Below are 20,337 nucleotides of genomic sequence, written 5' to 3'. Positions count from 1 at the left end.
TTGAACAGGTTCAGTAGAGTGCCTCTGTGAAACACCTGAGTGTGGATTAACTAAGGAACCCCGCTGGGTTTTCTTTGGGGGTTTTAAGCAGCTTTGTCTTTATGCAACTAGATTATGGGTTTAATGTGGATCTCTGTGGCACTTCTACACTGTCACGTAGGTCAGGTTAGGTCTCACTAGCCCCCTCCACTGGTCAAGAATATAATGGTTAAACTCCATCATACCTGTTCTCAAATGGGTTTATCTCTGACACTAGCCCTCTTTGTCTCCTGTGTTCAGGCTGTGTACTCTGATCGCTCAGACCCTGGCCTTGATGTTCAGAGAGACAGAGATCGAGCCGGCTCGCCTCAACATGCTTACGGCCAAGCAGTGAGTCCACACACACCCATTCTCTCTCCTTCCTTTATTCCTTCCTTCCCTCTCTCTCTCTCTCCCTCACTCCCTCCCTCTCTCTCTCCCTTGATATCACAGAAGTGTAGCTAACAGGAGAGTGTGTTGTCCCTGTCTGCAGAGGTGCCCTGACAGCTAGGCTGTTACTTGCGTTGGTGTGTAACCCCGAGCTCCAGAGCCAGACACAGGGATCGAGGAGAGTCTCCCCAGACTCAAGACAGGGCTCGCCCCCACATACAGAGGTGAGTGTGGGCCCTGGATATAATTGGTCGGACATTAACATTTTGTGTGGTTGTGTATACGTTTTTTATGACTTGTGTAATAGGAATTTCCAATAGGGAAGAGCAGTAAAGTCAAGGCTGGTTTATTACTAGTTGCAACAGGGAAACACCTCCATCCCAGAAGCAGAGAAAATGTCTAACTGGTCATCACTGACAAGGCCCTAGTATCCTATTCAGCAGACAACTGTCCTGTTAACATCAGCCCGAGAGGCTTGCAAGAAGTCAAAACAAAAAGGCAGTGACTTTGCCAGCTGCTACAGAATCACACAGTGTTCATCAGAATGTCACTGATACCACGCCACAGTGTGTAATCCGCGTCCTCGGCCCTTGAACATCCAGTCTGGTGTCTAACGCTATCAACAGATGAGAGAACAATCCATAACATTCACGTCTAGTGACCATCAACCCACAGTCTTGCACAAACAGAACACTGGAAATCCTGTGTGTTACAGAAAGGGAACATATATAAATAGGCTAAGCATTGTGTTAATCACGCCGCATGAAATATGAACTTTATTCATCTCAAATATTCCCATCACAACTTGTCTATCAGCTGCAGGGCCTGTTAGAGGAGTACCTGGATGCAGGGTGCTCTCTGCTGTTTGAACTGGTGGTGCTCTGTCAGGAGGTGAGTGCCCTTCACAGCAGGCAATGGAAAGAAACTCCCACACCCTAAGCATGCTAATATACTGTATACCAGTATACTATATTAACTGTACAGTATGTAGCCTAATGATGAACTCTGTTTCTGCAGGTCAGCCGAACTCCATCCCCAGAGCATTTTCTGACTGTAGGCTGGATCCTGAGAATACTGCAGCCTCACCCCTCTTTAGTAAGCCTCTACTTATTTGAATGAATGTCCACTTCAATTATATGATACCTTGTCTGATGAGTTGAATCTCCCTCTGTCAACCTGTCTCATGGTCGGTGTCCCCCTGTATCTCTCTATTTATCTCCACAGCTGTCGTTCGTGGGGTACCAGGCTCGGCAGGTGGTAGTGGTCCTGTCTGGGTCCCAGGCCCCTCTCAGCCCATCCCAGGCTGTTTTGTTGTTCCAGCGCTGTAGGGTTCTGCTTGCCTGCCTGAAGTACAGTTCTCACCTGGGCCAGCACCTCCGCACGGAGTACAGAGAAGAGTTCAGGTGAGAGGTAGAATCAGTCAAACATGGGTCCAGTTCCTCTACCTTAGAATTGTTTGTTCCATTTGTGGTCTGTAGATGGCAGTATGTATGTGTGTGTGTGTATATATATATATATACACATACACACACATACATATATATATACAGTGCCGTGAAAAAGTATTGGCCCCTTTCTGATTTTCTCTAATTTTGCATATTTTTGATACGGAATGTTATCAGATCTTCAACCTAAACCTACTATTAAATAAAGGGAACCTGCGTTTATAAATAACAACAAAAATGTATACTTATTTTGTGTATTTAATTAACAAAGTTATCCAACACCCAATTCCCCTGTGTGATAAAGTTATTTCCCTCTTACACTCAATAACTGCAATGACTGCAACCAAATGCTTCCTGTAGCTGTTCACCAGTCTCATATTGTCGTGGAGGAGTTTTGGCCCACTTTTGCATGCAAAACTGCTTTAACTCAGTGACATTTGTGGATTTTCAAGCGTGGACTGGTCGTTTCAAGTCTCGCCACAACATCTCAATTGGGATTGGGTCTGAACATTCCACAACTTCAAATGTGTTGTTTTTTATGCATTTTCATGACTTGATTGTATGTTTTGAATCCTTGTCCTGCTGCATAACCTACAGTAGCTGCGCTTCAGGTTCAGCTCACAGACGGGCGGCCTGACATTCTCCTGTATAATTCTCTGATACAGAGCAGAATTCATGGTTCCTTCTATTAAGGCAAGTGGTCCAGGTCCTGAGGCAGCAAAACATCCCCAAACCATCACACTACCACCACCATTCTTGACTGTTGGTACGAGGTTCTTACTGTGGAATGCAGTGTTTGGTGTTCACCAGACATAATGGGACCCAGGTCTTCAAAAATGTTGACTCAAGTTTGCCAAAAAGCCCTTGGAAGCACCTGGATGATCATCAAGACGCTAGGAAGATGTTCTATGGACAGACGAGTCAAAAGTATAACTTATACTTGTATATATACTGCACTGTTCAGCTCAAGGGTAATGGTATTGCATGTACTGTATACATTGTACTGCACTGTCCAGCTTAAGGGTAATGGTATTGCATATACTGTATACATTGTACTGCACTGTCCAGCTTAAGGGTAATGGTATTGCATATATCTTCCATCTTTTATGGTATTCCCTTGCAGGTATTATGTGAAGTTGCCTTGTGTGGAGGCGAAGTTGCCCCCCGACTACCCCATCAGCCAGCCTGCTCTACGCCTCGTCTCTCAACTGCTGGGACTCATCATACAGAAGTCCTGACCACATACACTACATTAATTTCCTTTATTCATAGACAGAAGTACTTATTGTCATATGTTTTTAGAAGTATACTGTATATCAGGGTTTCTTAAACTATGGGTCGGGACCCAAAGTGGGCCCTGTGCATGTGAGATGTGGGTAGTGAGATATGAGAATACAGCTACAATCACATTTCTTCTTAATTTGGCTCATTGGAGGACGATTTGGGTCACAGAGGATGGTCAATTGGACATATACTCTATCAAACTCTCTCACAGACATAGGGACATGACCTTGCTCTGGGAAGGTGTGCCTTTGTCTGAGTGGTGTGTGCTTTCTGAAGGACCTTAGAAGTTTCCCTTTACACTTTACACCCTTTACACCTCTCTCCAACACATGGCCTTGTTCTCAGGTTAACTGTCATGTAATGGCAGTCAGAATGGTCAGATTGGTTGTAATAAAATGAATGAATGTAATCAAGGTACTGCACATCTCACTTTCTAGGATATTCAGCTTACACTAGAAATTAATAAAAATGCCACTTGTTGAGCAAAAGGCATGTTCCACAGATGTACCTTATTACTGTAGTAAATGATATCGGCCTACTGATCTGTAAGACCATGTGTTCAGTATTTACTTAGACACATTATCTATTTGTTTTAATTCAGAATTGTATGCATTTATTTAGATGTTATTGTATATCATCATCTGAGTACTCTCTGTGAGCGAAGGAATGTAACCAAAGGTTTTCTACAACTCGACCTTGTTAAATGGCCTAAAATAAAGATACTTCCCAGCTCTATTGTTTATATCTTGTGTCGCGCAGCTTCGCGGGAGACAACATTCATACTATTTGGAAATCAAACCTACAGGTTGTGTAATGTCCCCCACATATATAATTCTTCATCGTCAACTTAAATTTTGTTAATTTTAAAGTATTTGATCCAGCCCCCAGTATGAGAGGAACTGTCTTTTGCCTTCTACAATGATTCACGGACCTATGTTAGCGACGGACTAGAAGCAGCATGTATTGAAGATTTCGGTTTCTGCATCATGTAAGTTTAATGAACTTGCTGTATATCCTTAGATATATATGATGATAAACAACAAGCATGCTAAAATTTGTAGGACAAGTGTACTTTTAATGGCAGTTCATGCCTCGGCCCTATTATTAGCTATCTATCCACTCTCATTGCAACTAATGTAGCGAGCTAGCGGAGCATGACTAACATCAGTAGAGATTACAATGTAACGTTAGCAAGCCATTTACACATGGTTATAATGCGATACAATTAATCTTTGTGGAGACAATGTAGCTAGCTAACCACACTGGACATCTTTCAAGCAGCAGTCGGTAGGCTAACGTTACAATTATTATCTTCGATTTTAGCTAGCTACTATAGATATTTGAATAATGATACTATATCTAGATAACGTAGCCCACTGGGACAGCTACCCAAATATGACAGGTGTGACAATAGAAGAAAGACAATTGTGTCCATGTAACTTGCTGGCTGTTAGTCAGGATTAAAGCTCTAACTAATCCTCATAGCCTCATCTTGAGAGGAAGTCAATCTGATGCTCTTTCTTACAGTCTGTCTGTCCACTTTACTGTCATAAAGTCCGTCCAGCAAACAGAGAGGATGTTGAGAAACAGAGCAGCGCAGGTAAGTGTGCAACACACCTACTCCAGCTGTTCCCCCTTAATCGCTACTCTGCTGTACTTTTGTGGCTGTGATTCCTTGGCTGATTGTAGTGTAATGTGTCTTTATGCCTCTTCCCTGCAGGTTTTCAGACAGCTGGTTAGACACCAGTCTACAGACACCAGCCTGATCCTGGAGAGATGTAAGTATAGACCGCAGTGGCGTGCCGTGGGCCTGGGGCCTGGGGCCTGGGCCTTCAGTGAGGTACTACACAGTCCCACCTGAATTAATCCACCTCATTATGATGCCATGGCTCTAGACACTATACATTTAGACAGAAACGCAGTATAACCAGGCGTTGCGTCACCTTAAAATTGACAAATTGACATTTTTGGGTAAACAGTGTTTACCCAAAAACATGACACAATCAATGAGTCTTTTCAATATTTCCCTTCACCTTTTCATTGTGCAGCTCCGTTGCCCTGCGCGCTTGTTCTTTGAGCTGTAGATCCACTCCGGTGTCCCCAAAAGTTTTCAAAAGCACCATTGCTTGTTAGTGCCCAGCCGTACTTTGGTGTCTCATTGCTGCCTTGGTTAGACAACTCAAGTTTGCAAAGCCAGTGTGGCTCCAAACACCAAATCGATCACTTGCAAATAATAGGCATTCCCAGCAGTACAGTTTGCAGTGCTTCTCGGAGCCAAGGAGCCTGTGAGCCATTGACAGCGCTCGTAGTTGAAACTTTGAAAGTGGCGAGCGAATGAAGCCCTTTCCCGCCTGTGACAGGCTTTGTGGCGTCGGGCGACCTCTCCTTACAATGTCCAACTTTTCTTGAAAAGTTTGTCTTGAGAATGGCGTTATAATTATATCCTCGACCAAATCGATATCTTCTCCTCCTTCCGCCATTGTGGGTTGAAAAAACAGCTTAGTAGTATGCAAATTAATTCGTTTATCAAATTCAGTTTCCTAGATCTCCATAGGACCTGCCTCTCAATATTGGTAATCCAATCAAAAGACGTGCACGCACTACGCCTGCTAGCTGGCTCCTGTGTAACAGTGGAGCCAGCCAGCAGGCGTACAATAGCCAACTCTAAAGCTGATTGGTTGACACTAAATTTTCATTTCCATTCACTATAAGCTACAAGCGCCTGCACTGTTGATTCTGAAGGCCTGAGGGCAGATTTTAGACCCCTGGCAACACATGATGGCTGAATATGATTGGATAAAAGATCTAACATAAAGACCAGCCCTCCAAATCTCAACCTGGGGCTGGAAGCAGTGCAACCAAGAGGAAAGCTATGAAATGAAGAGTAAAGCTCTTACTCTGGGGAATAATTTAATACATATTTGTGGGAAAATATATTTAAAAAAAAAATGATATTCTGATTATGTTTAGGCCAGCAGAGAAGGCCTTGCAGGCCCTGACGGCCCACCACTGATAGACCGTCAGGGAGCTTTCTCAGGTTTCTCCTCTATTGATCACAAACAATCCAGACCAGCTGATGTCTGTCCGCTCCTCTTTCTTCCCCCATAGCTTTGACGTGTGTGCACTCCTTAATATCTTCCCCTGTGGCTTTGACATGTGTGCACCACCCCCCCCCCCACCCCACAGCGATTAACCGTGTCCAGCTGCTGGGCCGCGTGGGGCAGGACCCTGTCATGAGACAGGTGGAGGGACGGAACCCCGTCACCATCTTCTCCATGGCAACCAACGAGATGTGGCGCTCCGGGGACGTGGAGACGTCCCCCGCAGGAGATGTCAGCCAGAAGACGACGTGGCACCGCGTGTCAATCTTCAAGCCTGGTCTGAGGGATGTGGCCTACCAGTATGTCAAGAAAGGGTATGTTTTTCACTCTGTGTTGCCCTGTATACTGTGGGTTGTCAATTTCTCAGACTGTTTCTATTTGTCTGGGGACTAGGAGCCTGATAAGTAAATATTTTTCAGTCTTATCTACTAATATCAGTCTTATCTACTTAGAAGTGTCTTTGCTGTGAACACACAGGTGATAACTGGTCTTATAACAATCTGCAGAAAACGTTATATCAGTAACACATTCCTTGGTTCTGTGTGCCCCCGTTCTAGGTCGAGGGTTCTGGTGGAGGGGAAGTTGGATTACGGGGAGTACGTAGACAAGAACAACGTCAGACGCCAGGCTACCACCATCATTGCAGGTGAGAGAGGGGAACACGCACTCAGACACATTTCACATTCACAGACATTTTATATTTTAATAACAATTAAAAAAATATATTTTCCTTTCTACAGACAACATTGTATTCTTAAGCGTCAACATTCGAGGGCGGGATCAATGAAGGAAATGGCACTCTTCATCTAGGAGGAAGACGAGCTCTTTCTGTGTAGCTACTCTAGTGTCTATATATTAACTGACTGTTGAAGGAGCTGTGTGACTGCTATCTAAATGGGACAGAACACAGTGTAACACCTCTCTGTTGACTCTAGAGAATGATAGAGGACTATCTGTCCCATTTATGACGTCGGTGAGTGCACGGGCAGCGCCATTGAGGCCATCTCCATTTTGAAGTAGTCAATTTTCTTCTTCTACTACTACTGAGTTGGTAAACAAACTGAAAGGGTTCGTACTGCCACCTAGAGTGTGTTGTTGGAACAGGTATAAACCCATGGTTGGTGATTTACTGCCACCTGCAGTTATGGAATGTTTGCTCACGAGTATAATTCATTGGCTGATGGCCTGGATGGAATTATGTGATCCTTCCTTAACCCATAGGAGGTTACCATCCAATTGACTACTTCAAAATGGTCAATGTCCTCAATGGCACTGCCCATGCTAAAACATGCTTATAAGTATTAAAGTACTCTATCATTCTCTAACGTGGTTACACGTATGTGTTTTAGCCACCAACATTTTTATGTTACTAATCTTAATTTATGCCCATTTGTGCTATTCTTGGTGGAGTACAACTAATGGAACTGCGGTTCAAAGCAGGATGAATAGGATCATGCCTTAAAGGTGATGACTTACGGTTGTTTTCCCAGAGAAGCCAAATCACAGATGAGAAAAATAAATGGTTAATGTGTGACTGACATAAGGCTGTACCCAAAACTATGATTGTGCCAGTTTCATATTGAATGTTATACCACCTGTTTTCTTCTAAGCATGTCTTTCTGTTCTATTTCAAAGATAGTTTGAAACTTGTAACTATTTGTTTATTTTCGGTTTCATTCCACTTTAAAAAGTGATTTTTTTTCCCTTCCTGAAATCACCAGATTCTCACCTCCATTCTGGCTTGGCAAATGTTGTACTCATGTTGTTTAATGTACTTGTATGTATCATGTAAAATATACAATTTTTTCCAGAACTTTTGCCTTTCTCTTAATTTCAATATCCACACAGTAGTGGAATCATTTCATGTTTCTTAGCAGAATGTCCTCTTTGACCTGTTCCTTGGCAGACCACTCTGGAGTTGCGGTTGAAGTTATTGCAGCAGAAAGTTGGCTATTCAAGCGCTTATTTTTTTTAAAGCTTTAACTTGATTGGTTGATTTGCATTTCCGGGGAGGCAGTGTTTAGAACGAAGAATTCTTGTCTTTCTCTAATTTGTTACAAAAAGTACGTTCATGTTATGTAATTGGCTTATTCGCTTGTCAATCAAAGACTCGGGCTCAAAGCCTTTGGATTGGTCGCGGACCCTGTTCAATCACAGACGGTCTGAATAGAAGGACTCGTTTGATTGGTCTGACGCAGATGGACAGGAGCAGGTCTTTCTCAGTGTAGCAGTTGTAAATTCCCTATCAATTTTTGACCGAAATAATTGCAAAGTGTTCATGCGAACAGTCTCCATTTACATTGTAGGTGTTGCGCTGAATGTATATCCATTGTATTGTATGTTGCCGTTTATCTTGATACAAGCTACGCATATGAAATGCAAACACTGTAGGGTTTTAGTCTGATTAGTTGACGCTACTCCTCTCCCTGCCCCCACCCACATTCCTGCCTGTCTGGTCTGCTCTGGCCGTGGGTAGCAAACTTCATCAAGGAATAAGAGGAGGAAAAAGTCCATACAAACTCTGTGCCAAGAAAATAAACAATACCCAACACGGGGCAGCCTTCCTCTTGCTCTATTTTTCACATTTTTAATATTGTAATTCGGAGACAACTGTTTTAGTTGGCAGCACTACTGCGTGTATTACGTCGTTGTAGCTACATCAACTTAACTACGTTTCTTCACTGAAGTTGAAATAACTGCGTGGACGGAGTAAAAAGTAACATTCTGCGGTTGTTATATCGCTGCAAAGTGGGTGAAGGAGTGTATTTGCTATCTGCGCTGCAAAGTATCATCCAAGGGAACTGTCCTCATCTAACGACACATTGTGAATCAGAGCGGTCGCATCGCCAAGGATGGAAATATTGGACAGTACTGAGTCCTTTTTACACTGGGATAGGAATCTCAGCGAGCTGTCGGAGCCTGGGGAAAACGAACATGTCTTATACAGCACAGTAAGTTACAGATCGGCACATATTATAAACACTACGAACCATTATGGCACTGCCACACTTGTCAATAGCACTTGTATTATTATTGATTACCATACCAAGGTTCTCGAGGTTTCGCTGGGCTGGTAGTGAAAATATGCCATCCGTCAAATTCATCCATTAGTTGTTGTTTTTTTATAGGATTTTAAATTGAGTCAGTGCTATTTTCAATGCAAACTATGATGAGCCTATTTATTGTCCTACTTAGACACCCCACGAGTGAGCTAGGTCGATGGGCTAACTGATCAGTTATTTGGTTTGGTGTGACAGAGATAATGATGGATCCAGCTGGCTCAGAGGATGGGAACCAGACACTTCTAGGCTGAGACTTTCTCCGCTGTCTAGATTTGGTGCGACTGGCTACATTTCCTTACTTCTTCCTCCAATGCCCTAGATTAGGGACAATAGCTGGAATCTTAAAACCTCAGTGAATCCACACCATGCCGGTTTTATTTCTCTGTACTGGACCAAGTCAACCCTTCTGCCATCTACACCTTCCCAGTTCCAACGTTCTCTAACTCTAGAATGCACATTGCACTATAACATGCACCAGTGTTGTGCCCCTCAGCACAGCCATTGTTATTAACACACAACAGGGACCTGTGTCCACAGACCTGCAGAACCGTACAGCCTGTGGGAAATAGTCAATCCCAGGCCATGCGAGAAGAAACTGTACAACCTCTGTGTGAGAGAGTGAGTGAGTAGCAGGCTGTGTGTGTGAGCGAAGGAAAGGTTGATATTCTCAGATGGCACGAGAACAGAGGAGTGTCTTTGTTCAAGTCGCCCATGCCCCCCCCCCTCTCCATTCCTTGGGTTTGAATCCTACTCACACACACTCACTTTCTCTCCTCGGGGTTTGTTGACATGGCATTTCTCACAACAATGCAAACTGTTCTCAGCTGCGGAGCAGAGCTCTCACCTCCCCTGTTACTGATTGGTGTGTATGTGTGTGTACTCTGAGACCCCCGTCCCATCTCCATCTCCCATCAGTGAGACGGGCACAGCTCTCTGCGTCTCCCTCCCGCTGGGTACAAACCAACGTTGAATCAACAGTATCAAGACTGGATGTTGAACAGACGTCTGGGCTTGACATTGAAATAGAAATGAGTCGTTTTATGTCATTCTACTTCTATGGATTAGTGAGGCCGGAATTCAATCCAATCACGCCTTGTCTGCAGTGCACCCTTTCAAAGGCAACGCACCACATTCGAGGAGGCCGCATATGTCACCTCAATCCCGGACTAATTCTGTTTGTACAATGCTCTCCTCGCTACTCTTGCAGGTCTCCATAACCATTGTTTCTCAACACGATAACACAACTAGTCGTTTTGAGGTGGCGTCGTCACATCTCCTCTCCACAACGACATTTCCACACCACTCACGTCCCATTCAGAGATCCGCTCTTCATAGATGACTGCTAGGAGATAGTGGATGACTGTCCTTCAGACTGACTATCAGCTGTTATTTCTATTGTGTATTTGTCTTACATACCCAGGGCCGATCAGTCCGTAGAAAAACAACAGCATGACACTTACAGTAGGAAAGGCAACTTATAGGAAAGGCAATTGGCTGACTTAGGCAGAAAAGCTCATTCAGACATGATGACAGACACTGATGTGGTTTTTGCTTACAGAGGAGTTCTCAGAGAAAATGTTATCTCTGCCCAAATAATTACGAAGCGCTACAGTCCGGTTTTTCGCAAGCATCTAGAATACGTCTTTGTTCGTTGTCATGCACCTGGGGCCTGTTATTGTCTTATTCGGGCAATCCCGCGGTTTAGCCCGTCTATTATCAGACAGCTGCAATATTGCTCTGTATCACACATTTTCCAGACATGATTCATCTTCTCCTGTCTACGTGCCAACATCATTTATGTTTTGCGTACAGCCTACCAACCGTTCTATATATACTAATCAAGTAGGAGTCTTGTGTGACGATCAAAGGAGGAACTCCCTAGGATCTAGTCATAAATCTATGGGTTTATAATACTCTGTCATTACCCTCCGTGTGTGTATTTTCCTGCGTACGTCGTGGTATTATAGCAGTAGAAGTGAACTTCTGATTGTTGCCCTCACCGTTCTTTCACAGCCCGACTGTGGAACTTACATTCTGCACTTTTATGACTTTATTACTAGTAAATATGCTAACTATGCATCCTCTCTCTGACACTATCACTATCACTATCACGCTGTCAGCCTTGCACTTCTCTCTCTGTAAGGGTCGGACCAAAGGGTATTTATTGCTGTTTTGCAGCCTTGTAAGGCACAGTGTGTGTTGATGATGATGATGAAATTCTCAAGTTGTCTTGTCTATGGAGTCTTGTCCGTGAATCTGCCTAGCGACAGAGCCATTGTCCAGACCGTGGAGATAGACCTCTGGTGAGAACATTGTTTTGTCGCTACACTCCTCGAAAAAATGGGTTCCAAAGGGGTTCTTCAGGTGTCCCCGTGAGATAACCCTTTTTGGTTCCATTGTAGAACTCTCTGTGGAATGGGTTCTACATAGAACCCAAAATGTTTCATCCTGGAACCAGAAGGCTTCTACCTGGAACCAAAAAGGGTTCTTCAAAGGGTTCTCCTATGGGGACCGCCGAAGAACCTTTTTAGGTTCTAGATAGCACGCAGACTGTACTGTTAGAGCTACTGAAGAGAACAGAGAAGGCGTCTTTGGTGAACGAGCCTATCGCTACTGAGTCAGTGAGGTCATGGCAGTGATTTAGCTAGTGAAAGCCCATTAACAGGTCTGCTCGTTCAGCTCACCCTGCCCAGGCACTCGGATGACAGGAAGTCCCTGGTCTAAGATTCCTAAATCTGAAGCCACCGGCCGCCCACAGGAGAACGTCTGTTTACCCAAAACCAACACGTCTGCCACCCGCCAGGCATGCCGCTGTGTTTGTTCTGTCCATATTTAGAACGAGTCAGAGCTACAGGAGAGGCCAGGAAGCAGAGATAGGCCTGAATGGACAGATTGTACCTCCTATGTGTCTGAATAGTAACAATACTTTATAGATATGTTTTGTGTAGTGTATTAACATGTGGACATATTCATAAACCATTATGTCTCGGAGTGTTCAGTGGAAACGCTACGACTGGTTTAAACTGATCTGAGTGTAGTGGAGTGAAACCAGAGGCAGCAGGATCACCCTGACATGCAGGTTTGGTTATCCCACCCCAGGTTACTGAAACCTCCCCTGTGGTGTCATGCAAATATTGTCTCTCTGAGAAAGTTGATCGCCAGAGGACATTTCAAATCAAATGTATTTATAAATCCCTAATTACACCAGCTGATATCTCAAAGTGCTGTACAGAAACCCAGCCTAAAGCCCCAAACAGCAAGCAATGCAGGTTAGAAGCACGGTGGCTAGGAAAAACTCCCTAGAAAGGCCAGAACCTAGGAAGAAACCTAGAGAGGAACCAGGCATTGAGGGGTGGCCAGTCCTCTTCTGGCTGTGCCGGGTGGAGATTATAACAGAACATGGGCAAGATGTTCAAATGTTCATAGATGACCAGCAGGGTCAAATAATAATAATAATACAGTGCAGTACATCAATCAGCTCAGAGGTGTATTAGGAGGGGGTAGGTGGAGGATACGGTTGGCAGTCTTACTTTAATAGAGCCCTTTTTCTTTCTCTCTCAGTACTGTATATGCCGGTTGGGCATGCCTATGAAGGACAGGGCGCACACTCACGCACGCACACACTAGTCAAACAGAGCGGGCTCTCTCATGCTGTGTGTGTGTGTACAAAGTGATGCCTGTTCTCCACTGGGGCAGGGCAGCCTGATCCTGTGTGGCCCGTCATAACAGACCCCCCCCCCCCACCTCTCTTTCTCTCTCTCTCTCTCTCTCTCTCTCTCTCTCTCTCTCTCTCTCCTCTCTCTCTCTCTCTCTCTCTCTCTCTCTCTCTCTCTCTCTCTCTCTCTCTCTCTCTCTCTCTCTCTCTCTCTCTCTCTCTCTCTCTCTCTCTCTCTCTCTCTCTCTCTCTCTCTCTCTCTCGGGCGGGCAGAGAGAGAGAAAGGGCCGTCTGTGTGATGTCTGCTGGGAGGGAGGGTCACAGTCTGGGGGACGCACACGTGAATCCAAGTACACACTCACATACAAGGCCACATTCACTCACTGCCCTAACCCTATTCTATTCAATATCAACTCCTTCATTTCAGGAGAGGATCATTTCCGTGGGAGAGGACGTGCACTGATTTGGTGTGTGTGTGAGAAACATTCATATGAAAGGGAGTGTGTTAAGTACCGTGTCCTTTGCATATATTAGACAGCCTGTCAATCAGAGTTGTCTGTGATGATGATGTGCTTTGAAGTGGTATTTGTTTGTCCCTGTTCCAGCCCTACCCCTGTGCATGTGTTTATATGTAGGTGTGTTTCTGTCATTCCACAGCTCTTTCTTCCCTCCCACTGCATGTCACTGTCAGTCATTACTGTCAGTCATTCCTCCCAGGCATGTAGGTGCTTTGATCATCAGGAACAAATCATATTTCTCTCCAGCAGATATTTAGATTCATTATCTATCATGTCGTGTTGCTTTTCTGTTTTATACAACAGGTGGTTCTAATCCTGAATGCTGATTGGTTAAAACCGCATTCCAGCTAGTGTCTATTCCATAAGTTACCACCGGATAAATCTATGACGTTAAAATGCCTATTTACTCTGTTCCATCTGACTGCGCAATCCGCTGTCTCATCAGCCCAGCCAGGCAATTTATCAACCTGATCTCCACTATAAAAAGCATCTAAACATTATCTCACATTTCTTTTAGGCTAACATTTCGTTTTCAACAGCAGAGATTTGTATAAACCTTGCGGTCTGTCTCCGACATTTTCGCCATTGTTTCAATATTCAAATTCGATTTCCAGATGTCCCATCGTAATGAACGTGTCGGGATGAGACGGACAGGAAGGCAACTTTTCGCAGCCAGTCGAAATCATGAATCAGCTTCATTTTTATAGATATACAGTACCAGTCAAAAGATTGGACACACCTACTCATTCCAGGGTTTTTCTTTATTTCAAACGCATTAAGAAGAAAATAAATTCCACAAATAAATTTCTAACAAGGCACACCTGTTCATTGAAATGCATTCCAGGTGACTACCTCATGAAGCTGGTTGAGAGAATGCCAAGTGTGCAAAGCTATCATCAAGGCGAAGGGTGGCTACTTTGAAGAATCTCAAATATAAAATAGATTTTAATCTGTTAAACACTTTTATTTTGTTACTACATGATTCCAAATGTGTTATTTCATAGTTGTGATGTCTTCACTATTATTCTACAATGTAGAAAATAGTAAAAAATTAAGAAAAACCCTGGAATGAGTAGGTTTGTCCAAACATTTGATTGGTACTGTAAATACAAAGAACTATCAATAGAAAAAAGGTCAAACGAAATGAAGTGCAGCTAGTTTGCAGTCTTTCCAGTTTTAGTTTGAAGTTATTGTGTTAGTTGTGTTGTTGGCTAGCTCCTCTGAACCGTGTCCTAACGAGAGCACATTTTCTACGCCAGGCAAAATCGTACCTCATTAGCTCATTGTTATGGATGTATCCAAATAAATGTCACTAGAAAAACAGCTTAACAAATGCAGCTACTGTTGTTATTCTGTCTGCACTGTTTGACGTGACTGTAAATGATCCGTAGTTGGCTAGCTAGCAAGCAAGGGAAAAGAACGTTGCCAGCCAGTATGGCAATGGAACATTTAGAACGAACGACTGGGTCTCGTGCATAGAGACAGAACAAAAAGACTGAACGACTGGGTCTCGTCCATAGATACAGAACAAAAAGACTGAACGACTGGGTCTCGTCCATAGATACAGAACAAAAAGACTGAACGACTGGGTCGCATCCATAGATACAGAACAAAAAGACTGAACGACTGGGTCGCGTCCATAGATACAGAACAAAAAGACTGAACGACTGGGTCACGTCCATAGATACAGAACAAAAAGACTGAACGACTGGGTCGCATCCATAGATACAGAACAAAAAGACTGAACGACTGGGTCGCGTCCATAGATACAGAACAAAAAGACTGAACGACTGGGTCGCGTCCATAGATACAGAACAAAAAGACTGAACGACTGGGTCGCATCCATAGATACAGAACAAAAAGACTGAACGACTGGGTCGCGTCCATAGATACAGAACAAAAAGACTGAACGACTGGGTCGCGTCCATAGAAACAGAACAAAAAGACTGAACGACTGGGTCGCGTCCATAGATACAGAACAAAAAGACTGAACGACTGGGTCTCGTCCATAGATACAGAACAAAAAGACTGAACGACTGGGTCGCGTCCATAGATACAGAACAAAAAGACTGAACGACTGGGTCGCGTCCATAGATACAGAACAAAAAGACTGAACGACTGGGTCGCGTCCATAGATACAGAACAAAAAGACTGAACGACTGGGTCGCGTCCATAGAAACAGAACAAAAAGACTGAACGACTGGGTCGCGTCCATAGATACAGAACAAAAAGACTGAACGACTGGGTCGCGTCCATAGATACAGAACAAAAAGACTGAACGACTGGGTCGCGTCCATAGATACAGAACAAAAAGACTGAACGACTGGGTCGCGTCCATAGATACAGAACAAAAAGACTGGCAACCGAACCAATAGAACGGACGACCAGCCGGCTTGGGTAGCAACCTTAGATTTGTGTCGGGACTATATCTTGTGGAAGGATGAAAAAGTATGAATAAATTAATCAAAATAACCTTTATAATATAAATATGTAAATCATTATTTGAATATGTTGGTAACCCGTTGTATAAAAGTGATAAAGCCGGTGTTTGGAGGATATATTGACACGGTTCGACTTCATCTCGGGCCTAACAACACCCGTGCCAATATGTCCTCCAAACACTGGCTTCTCGGGCATTATCACTTAAATAAGCTCAAGGGTGAGGTGCTGTACTGGATATTCTGGTTCTTAAGACAAAAGGAAATATTTGCAGTACTCAAACAATAACAGATTGGAAAGATAATGAGGGGTCTTCTACTTCCTGGTGTTGTGTTGCATGCCTCTTCCTCAGACTTCATAAATCCTCATTGAAGAGAAACTTTGATACTGGAAGGTACCTGTACCATACTCAACTTCCTGTCAGGTAACCGTGGCAATGGCTGCTCTTTAACCATGTCTGCTTTGGAAATGGCACCCTTTTCTAGTGCACTACTTTTGACCAGAGTGTCTCCAACCCCTTCCGCTGTGAAGTCTTCCTCCACACTCCATTTAGCTTTTCTTCTGTTCTGAAGCCGGACATTCATAGTTACTGTAGGGTTGTAATTAGTGTGTGTGAGAGGGGTCATTACTCCTAACCCACAGCAGCAAGCTTCCACGCTCTACAGCACAGCTACATTTACACTCTCCCTTTCTTGTCCTCGCTAGAGGCCCTGGCTAGCTGTTAACTGGTTGTGTGTGTGTGTGTGTGTGTGTGTGTGTGTGTGTGTGTGTGTGTGTGTGTGTGTGTGTGTGTGTATGTGTGTATGTGTGTATGTGTGTGTGTGTGTGTGTGTGTGTGTGTGTGTGTGTGTGTGTGTGTGTGTGTGTGTGTGTGTGTGTGTGTGTACCGGGTGTTGGCTATGTTTCTCTTTAGAGTAGGGCATGGTGTCCCTAAACGGGGAGAGGAGCCAAATCTACAGTAGCCTAGTAAGGACATAGTTTGGCCAGGTAATCAGAGTTCTACAACACAATCCAATGACTCTCTGTTCTCATATTTCCCTGCTCTCTGTGTCGTCTTACCACTGATAGCTGTGTAGCCCTACATTCACTGACGAAGCTGTTTAGGATAGAGGCAGACATTTTGTCAGGGCTTAGTAGTTTGTGTTTTAATAGTCGTTTTTTTTTCTTCACCTGGAACCCATTTCCTGGGCTGTTCACAAGTTTTAACTCCATATCCTCCGTCCCTTCCGTCTCGCTCACCCGCCCCCTTTTTAACCCTCTAACGTACTGCTTCCTCTATCCTCCCTCCTTTTCCTCCTCTCTTCCCTCGAGGCAGGGTGGGGGAAGGGACAGTCAAGGTGGACATGCCTGCTCCTGCCCCATAGTCTAAACACAGCTCCTTCACCTCTCTGATGCCTCTCTCTCCCTGCATTTTTACATTGACATCATTTTCCTATTAGACGATGTCAACCAGAGAGACATGTATTGAGTGCTTTCAGAACAACTTAATAAATGCAATGGTTGAACAAGTTGTTTCCCTCAGCAGGCTTGTAAGCCTTTCACTGGACGCCCGTTATGTTGAAGGGGACTGTGACTCAATGGAACCAAACCCACTACACTCGCACGGAGAGAACGCTTGATCAACAGTTGAAGGACGTCAGTGGGGCAGAGTGACTGCATGCCCGGTCACTGTGTCAGAGCAGGCCTGGAAAAAGTGAAATGTCACTGAAGCGGGGTGTGTGAGTTCTGGACTCAATTAAGTTGCCTTGGTAGGAAACCATGGGAGGCGGGAAGAGAAAAAGAGAGAGAGATAGAGTTTTCCAGACACTAGTCATCTTCCAGCCTCTTGTATCTCTGCCTCTCGCTCTCTCTCTCTCCCTTCTTCCCTCCCTCGCTCTCTCCCTCTTTCCATTTCAGATCCCGCTGCTTAGTCTGACTGCCAAGGGTGTGTGTGTCTGATAACACTTTGAGTCACTGTCTGAACTCTGACCCCGAGGATGTTCAACTCATGAGCTCAACGGTCAGTCATTAAGAGGATCTGAAATTCACCAACAACAAATTTGACATTTTTACTACTTTCATCCACATTTTTTTGCTCGTTTTTAAGTCTTCTTTTTCAGATCCAACAGCCCTCCCCAACCACATAGGATACACACATTCCCATAAAGTGAATTGCTTTTCAAAGTAGTGCACTATATGGGCAATAGGGTGTCACAGGAGGCGGTGAGAGGAGGACGGATCATAATAAATTAAGGAATGGAGTGGGTTTGATGCCGTTCCATGAATTCCATTCCAGTATTTCAATTAAGGTGTCATCAGCCGCCTGTGGTGTCAATGTACCCTTTAGTAATGTCATTTAGCCATGTCCTTTGTCATGCAGTAGTTTCCCCTTCTCAGTTCACACGACTGCTTCGAGTGATTATCTTCTGAAACACACCGTGTTTGGAGAGTCAACACATCACACCGGTTTAACGTCACACCCACTGGTAGTAGTATCCTGGAATTACAGACAAACCCGTCCTCCACCTAATCCTATCCAATCAGTGTGTCTCATCGGTCATTCTGACCCCTGACCCTTCACCCTGCCCAGAGGGGGATAACTGGGTCACATAGCGGTCGTGTTTGGTTGAAATGAATGGTCACAATTTTTGAAAATGAAGAGTACTGCATGAGATTCAGTGTTCCGTTTAAAAAATTTAAAGAAAACATTTTTCTGTGGAGCATGACCATGGGATTGGATCGTAGCATTGCATTGTTCCAAAGGACAGAAACACAACCCTGGCTTCAGTTGGTCCATTCAGTCCCAGCCCCCCCAGTCTGAAACCCCACCAAACCCCCAGTCTGAGCCCTGTTTCTGGGCCTCTGTCCTGCCGTCAGCCCGTGATAACCCCCAGTCTGAGCCCTGTTTCTGGGCCTCTGTCCTGCCGTCAGCCCGTGATAACCCCCAGTCTGAGCCCTGTTTCTGGGCCTCTGTCCTGCCGTCAGCCCGTGATAACCCCCAGTCTGAGCCCTGTTTCTGGGCCTCTGTCCTGCCGTCAGCCTGTGATAACCCCCAGTCTGAGCCCTGTTTCTGGGCCTCTGTCCTGCAGTCAGCCCGTGATAACCCCCAGTCTGAGCCCTGTTTCTGGGCCTCTTTCCTGCCGTCAGCCCGTGATAACCCCCAGTCTGAGCCCTGTTTCTGGGCCTCTGTCCTGCCGCCAGCCCGTGATAACCCCCAGTCTGAGCCCTGTTTCTGGGCCTCTGGGTCTCTGTCCTGCCGTCAGCCCGTGATAACCCCCAGTCTGAGCCCTGTTTCTGGGTCTCTATCCTGCCGTCAGCCCGTGATAACCCCCAGTCTGAGCCCTGTTTCTGGGCCTCTGGGTCTCTGTCCTGCCGTCAGCCCGTGATAACCCCCAGTCTGAGCCCTGTTTCTGGGTCTCTATCCTGCCGTCAGCCCGTGATAACCCCCAGTCTGAGCCCTGTTTCTGGGCCTCTGGGTCTCTGTCCTGCCGTCAGCCCGTGATAACCCCCAGACACAGCTGGAGCTCCAGGCCCGGAGTGTGTTCATTCCTGCCGAGAATAATATCAGCCAACCACAACAGTCAGAACAGGACCTCAGTCTTTATCATAGTTGTTTTGAGTTGATCATCTGTTGAAGACACTCTGTCCTGCCTCCTATCTGAGCCATCAGTCTTAGGGGTTAGAGTTAGGAGGGACGCGCTGGCTATGACGCAATGACTAATGCTACATGACTAGGTTGTACATGGAAGGCATCCAAGGCAAACGCACATGTGCCATGAATTTGTGTGTGTGTGTGTGTGTGTGTGTGTGTGTGTGTGTGTGTGTGTGTGTGTGTGTGTGTGTGTGTGTGTGTGTGTGTGTGTGTGTGTGTGTGTGTGTGTGTGTGTGTGTGTGTGTGTGTGTGTGTGTGTGTGTCATTATCAGTGAGTCCGTTCACAAGGAAGAGGCCAGGGCAAGGTACAGCCTTATACACACACACACACACACACCACAAAGCACACACACAGGCATGGTTTATGTGTGGGTGTGTGAGAGAGAGTAATTTCTTCCTCTCTCTTTCGGTGCACATCTGGTTTTTCAGGGGAAGGTATTGCGTCATCAATTCTGCCTCTTCCCTTCCCCCATGCTTAACCCACTTCCCCTCTTTGCCTAAGCACACTAAACACCCACAAACACACACATATTTATGCCCCGGGGGTCAGCAATTACAGAACACCACAGAAATTCTTTCAAACCCTTCTCATCCCTCTCGACTTCAATCAAATCAAATTGTATTTGTCACATACACCGAATACAACAGGTGTAGACCTTACCGTGAAATGCTGACTTACAAGCCCTTAACCAACAATGCAGTTCAAGAAATAGAGTTAAGAAAATATTTACTAAATAAAATAACAAGTAAAATAACAATAACGAGGCTATATACAGGGGGTACCGGTACTGAGT

General features: G+C 44.8%; 2 protein-coding genes across 3 annotated transcripts in view; both read left to right on the top strand.

Moving 5' to 3' along the window:
- The first annotated feature begins 4,042 nt into the window (after positions 1–4,042).
- LOC120031997 (single-stranded DNA-binding protein, mitochondrial-like) lies at positions 4,043–8,051 on the top strand. 2 transcript variants are annotated; one of them, XM_038977898.1, is made up of 6 exons: positions 4,043–4,125; positions 4,665–4,737; positions 4,858–4,915; positions 6,324–6,552; positions 6,796–6,884; positions 6,979–8,051. In XM_038977898.1, the coding sequence occupies exons 2-6, from the start codon at positions 4,714–4,716 to the stop codon at positions 7,023–7,025; spliced, it is 447 nt and encodes a 148-aa protein (XP_038833826.1). In that variant the 5' UTR covers positions 4,043–4,125; positions 4,665–4,713; the 3' UTR covers positions 7,026–8,051. The 2 variants fall into 2 exon arrangements, with proteins under 2 accessions (XP_038833826.1, XP_038833825.1); XM_038977897.1 differs by lacking the exons at positions 4,043–4,125; positions 4,665–4,737 and having other exon boundaries at positions 4,831–4,915.
- A 399-nt stretch (positions 8,052–8,450) lies between these two features.
- Positions 8,451–20,337, top strand: part of LOC120031875 (cyclic AMP-responsive element-binding protein 3-like protein 2) — a 30,662-nt gene continuing 18,775 nt past the window's right edge. Inside the window, exon 1 of the mRNA XM_038977684.1 lies at positions 8,451–9,189. Within this exon, the coding sequence (XP_038833612.1) occupies positions 9,091–9,189 (99 nt within the window). The 5' untranslated portion in view covers positions 8,451–9,090. The remainder of the gene's footprint in view (positions 9,190–20,337) is intronic.

This window comes from Salvelinus namaycush, chromosome 38 (assembly GCF_016432855.1).
Source record: "Salvelinus namaycush isolate Seneca chromosome 38, SaNama_1.0, whole genome shotgun sequence".
Taxonomy (NCBI): Eukaryota; Metazoa; Chordata; class Actinopteri; order Salmoniformes; family Salmonidae; genus Salvelinus; species Salvelinus namaycush.
The sequence above is the reverse complement of the archived record's forward strand: the minus strand, read 5'-3'. Positions and strand labels throughout refer to the sequence as shown.

Coding starts and splice junctions, on each gene's coding strand:
- LOC120031997 (XM_038977897.1), top strand. CDS start 4,831: ATGTGTCTTTATGCCTCTTCCCTGCAGGTTTTCAGACAGCTGGTTAGA. Junction 4,916..6,323: donor CAGCCTGATCCTGGAGAGAT/GTAAGTATAGAC, acceptor CCCACCCCACAG/CGATTAACCGTGTCCAGCTG. Junction 6,553..6,795: donor TACCAGTATGTCAAGAAAGG/GTATGTTTTTCA, acceptor CCCCCGTTCTAG/GTCGAGGGTTCTGGTGGAGG.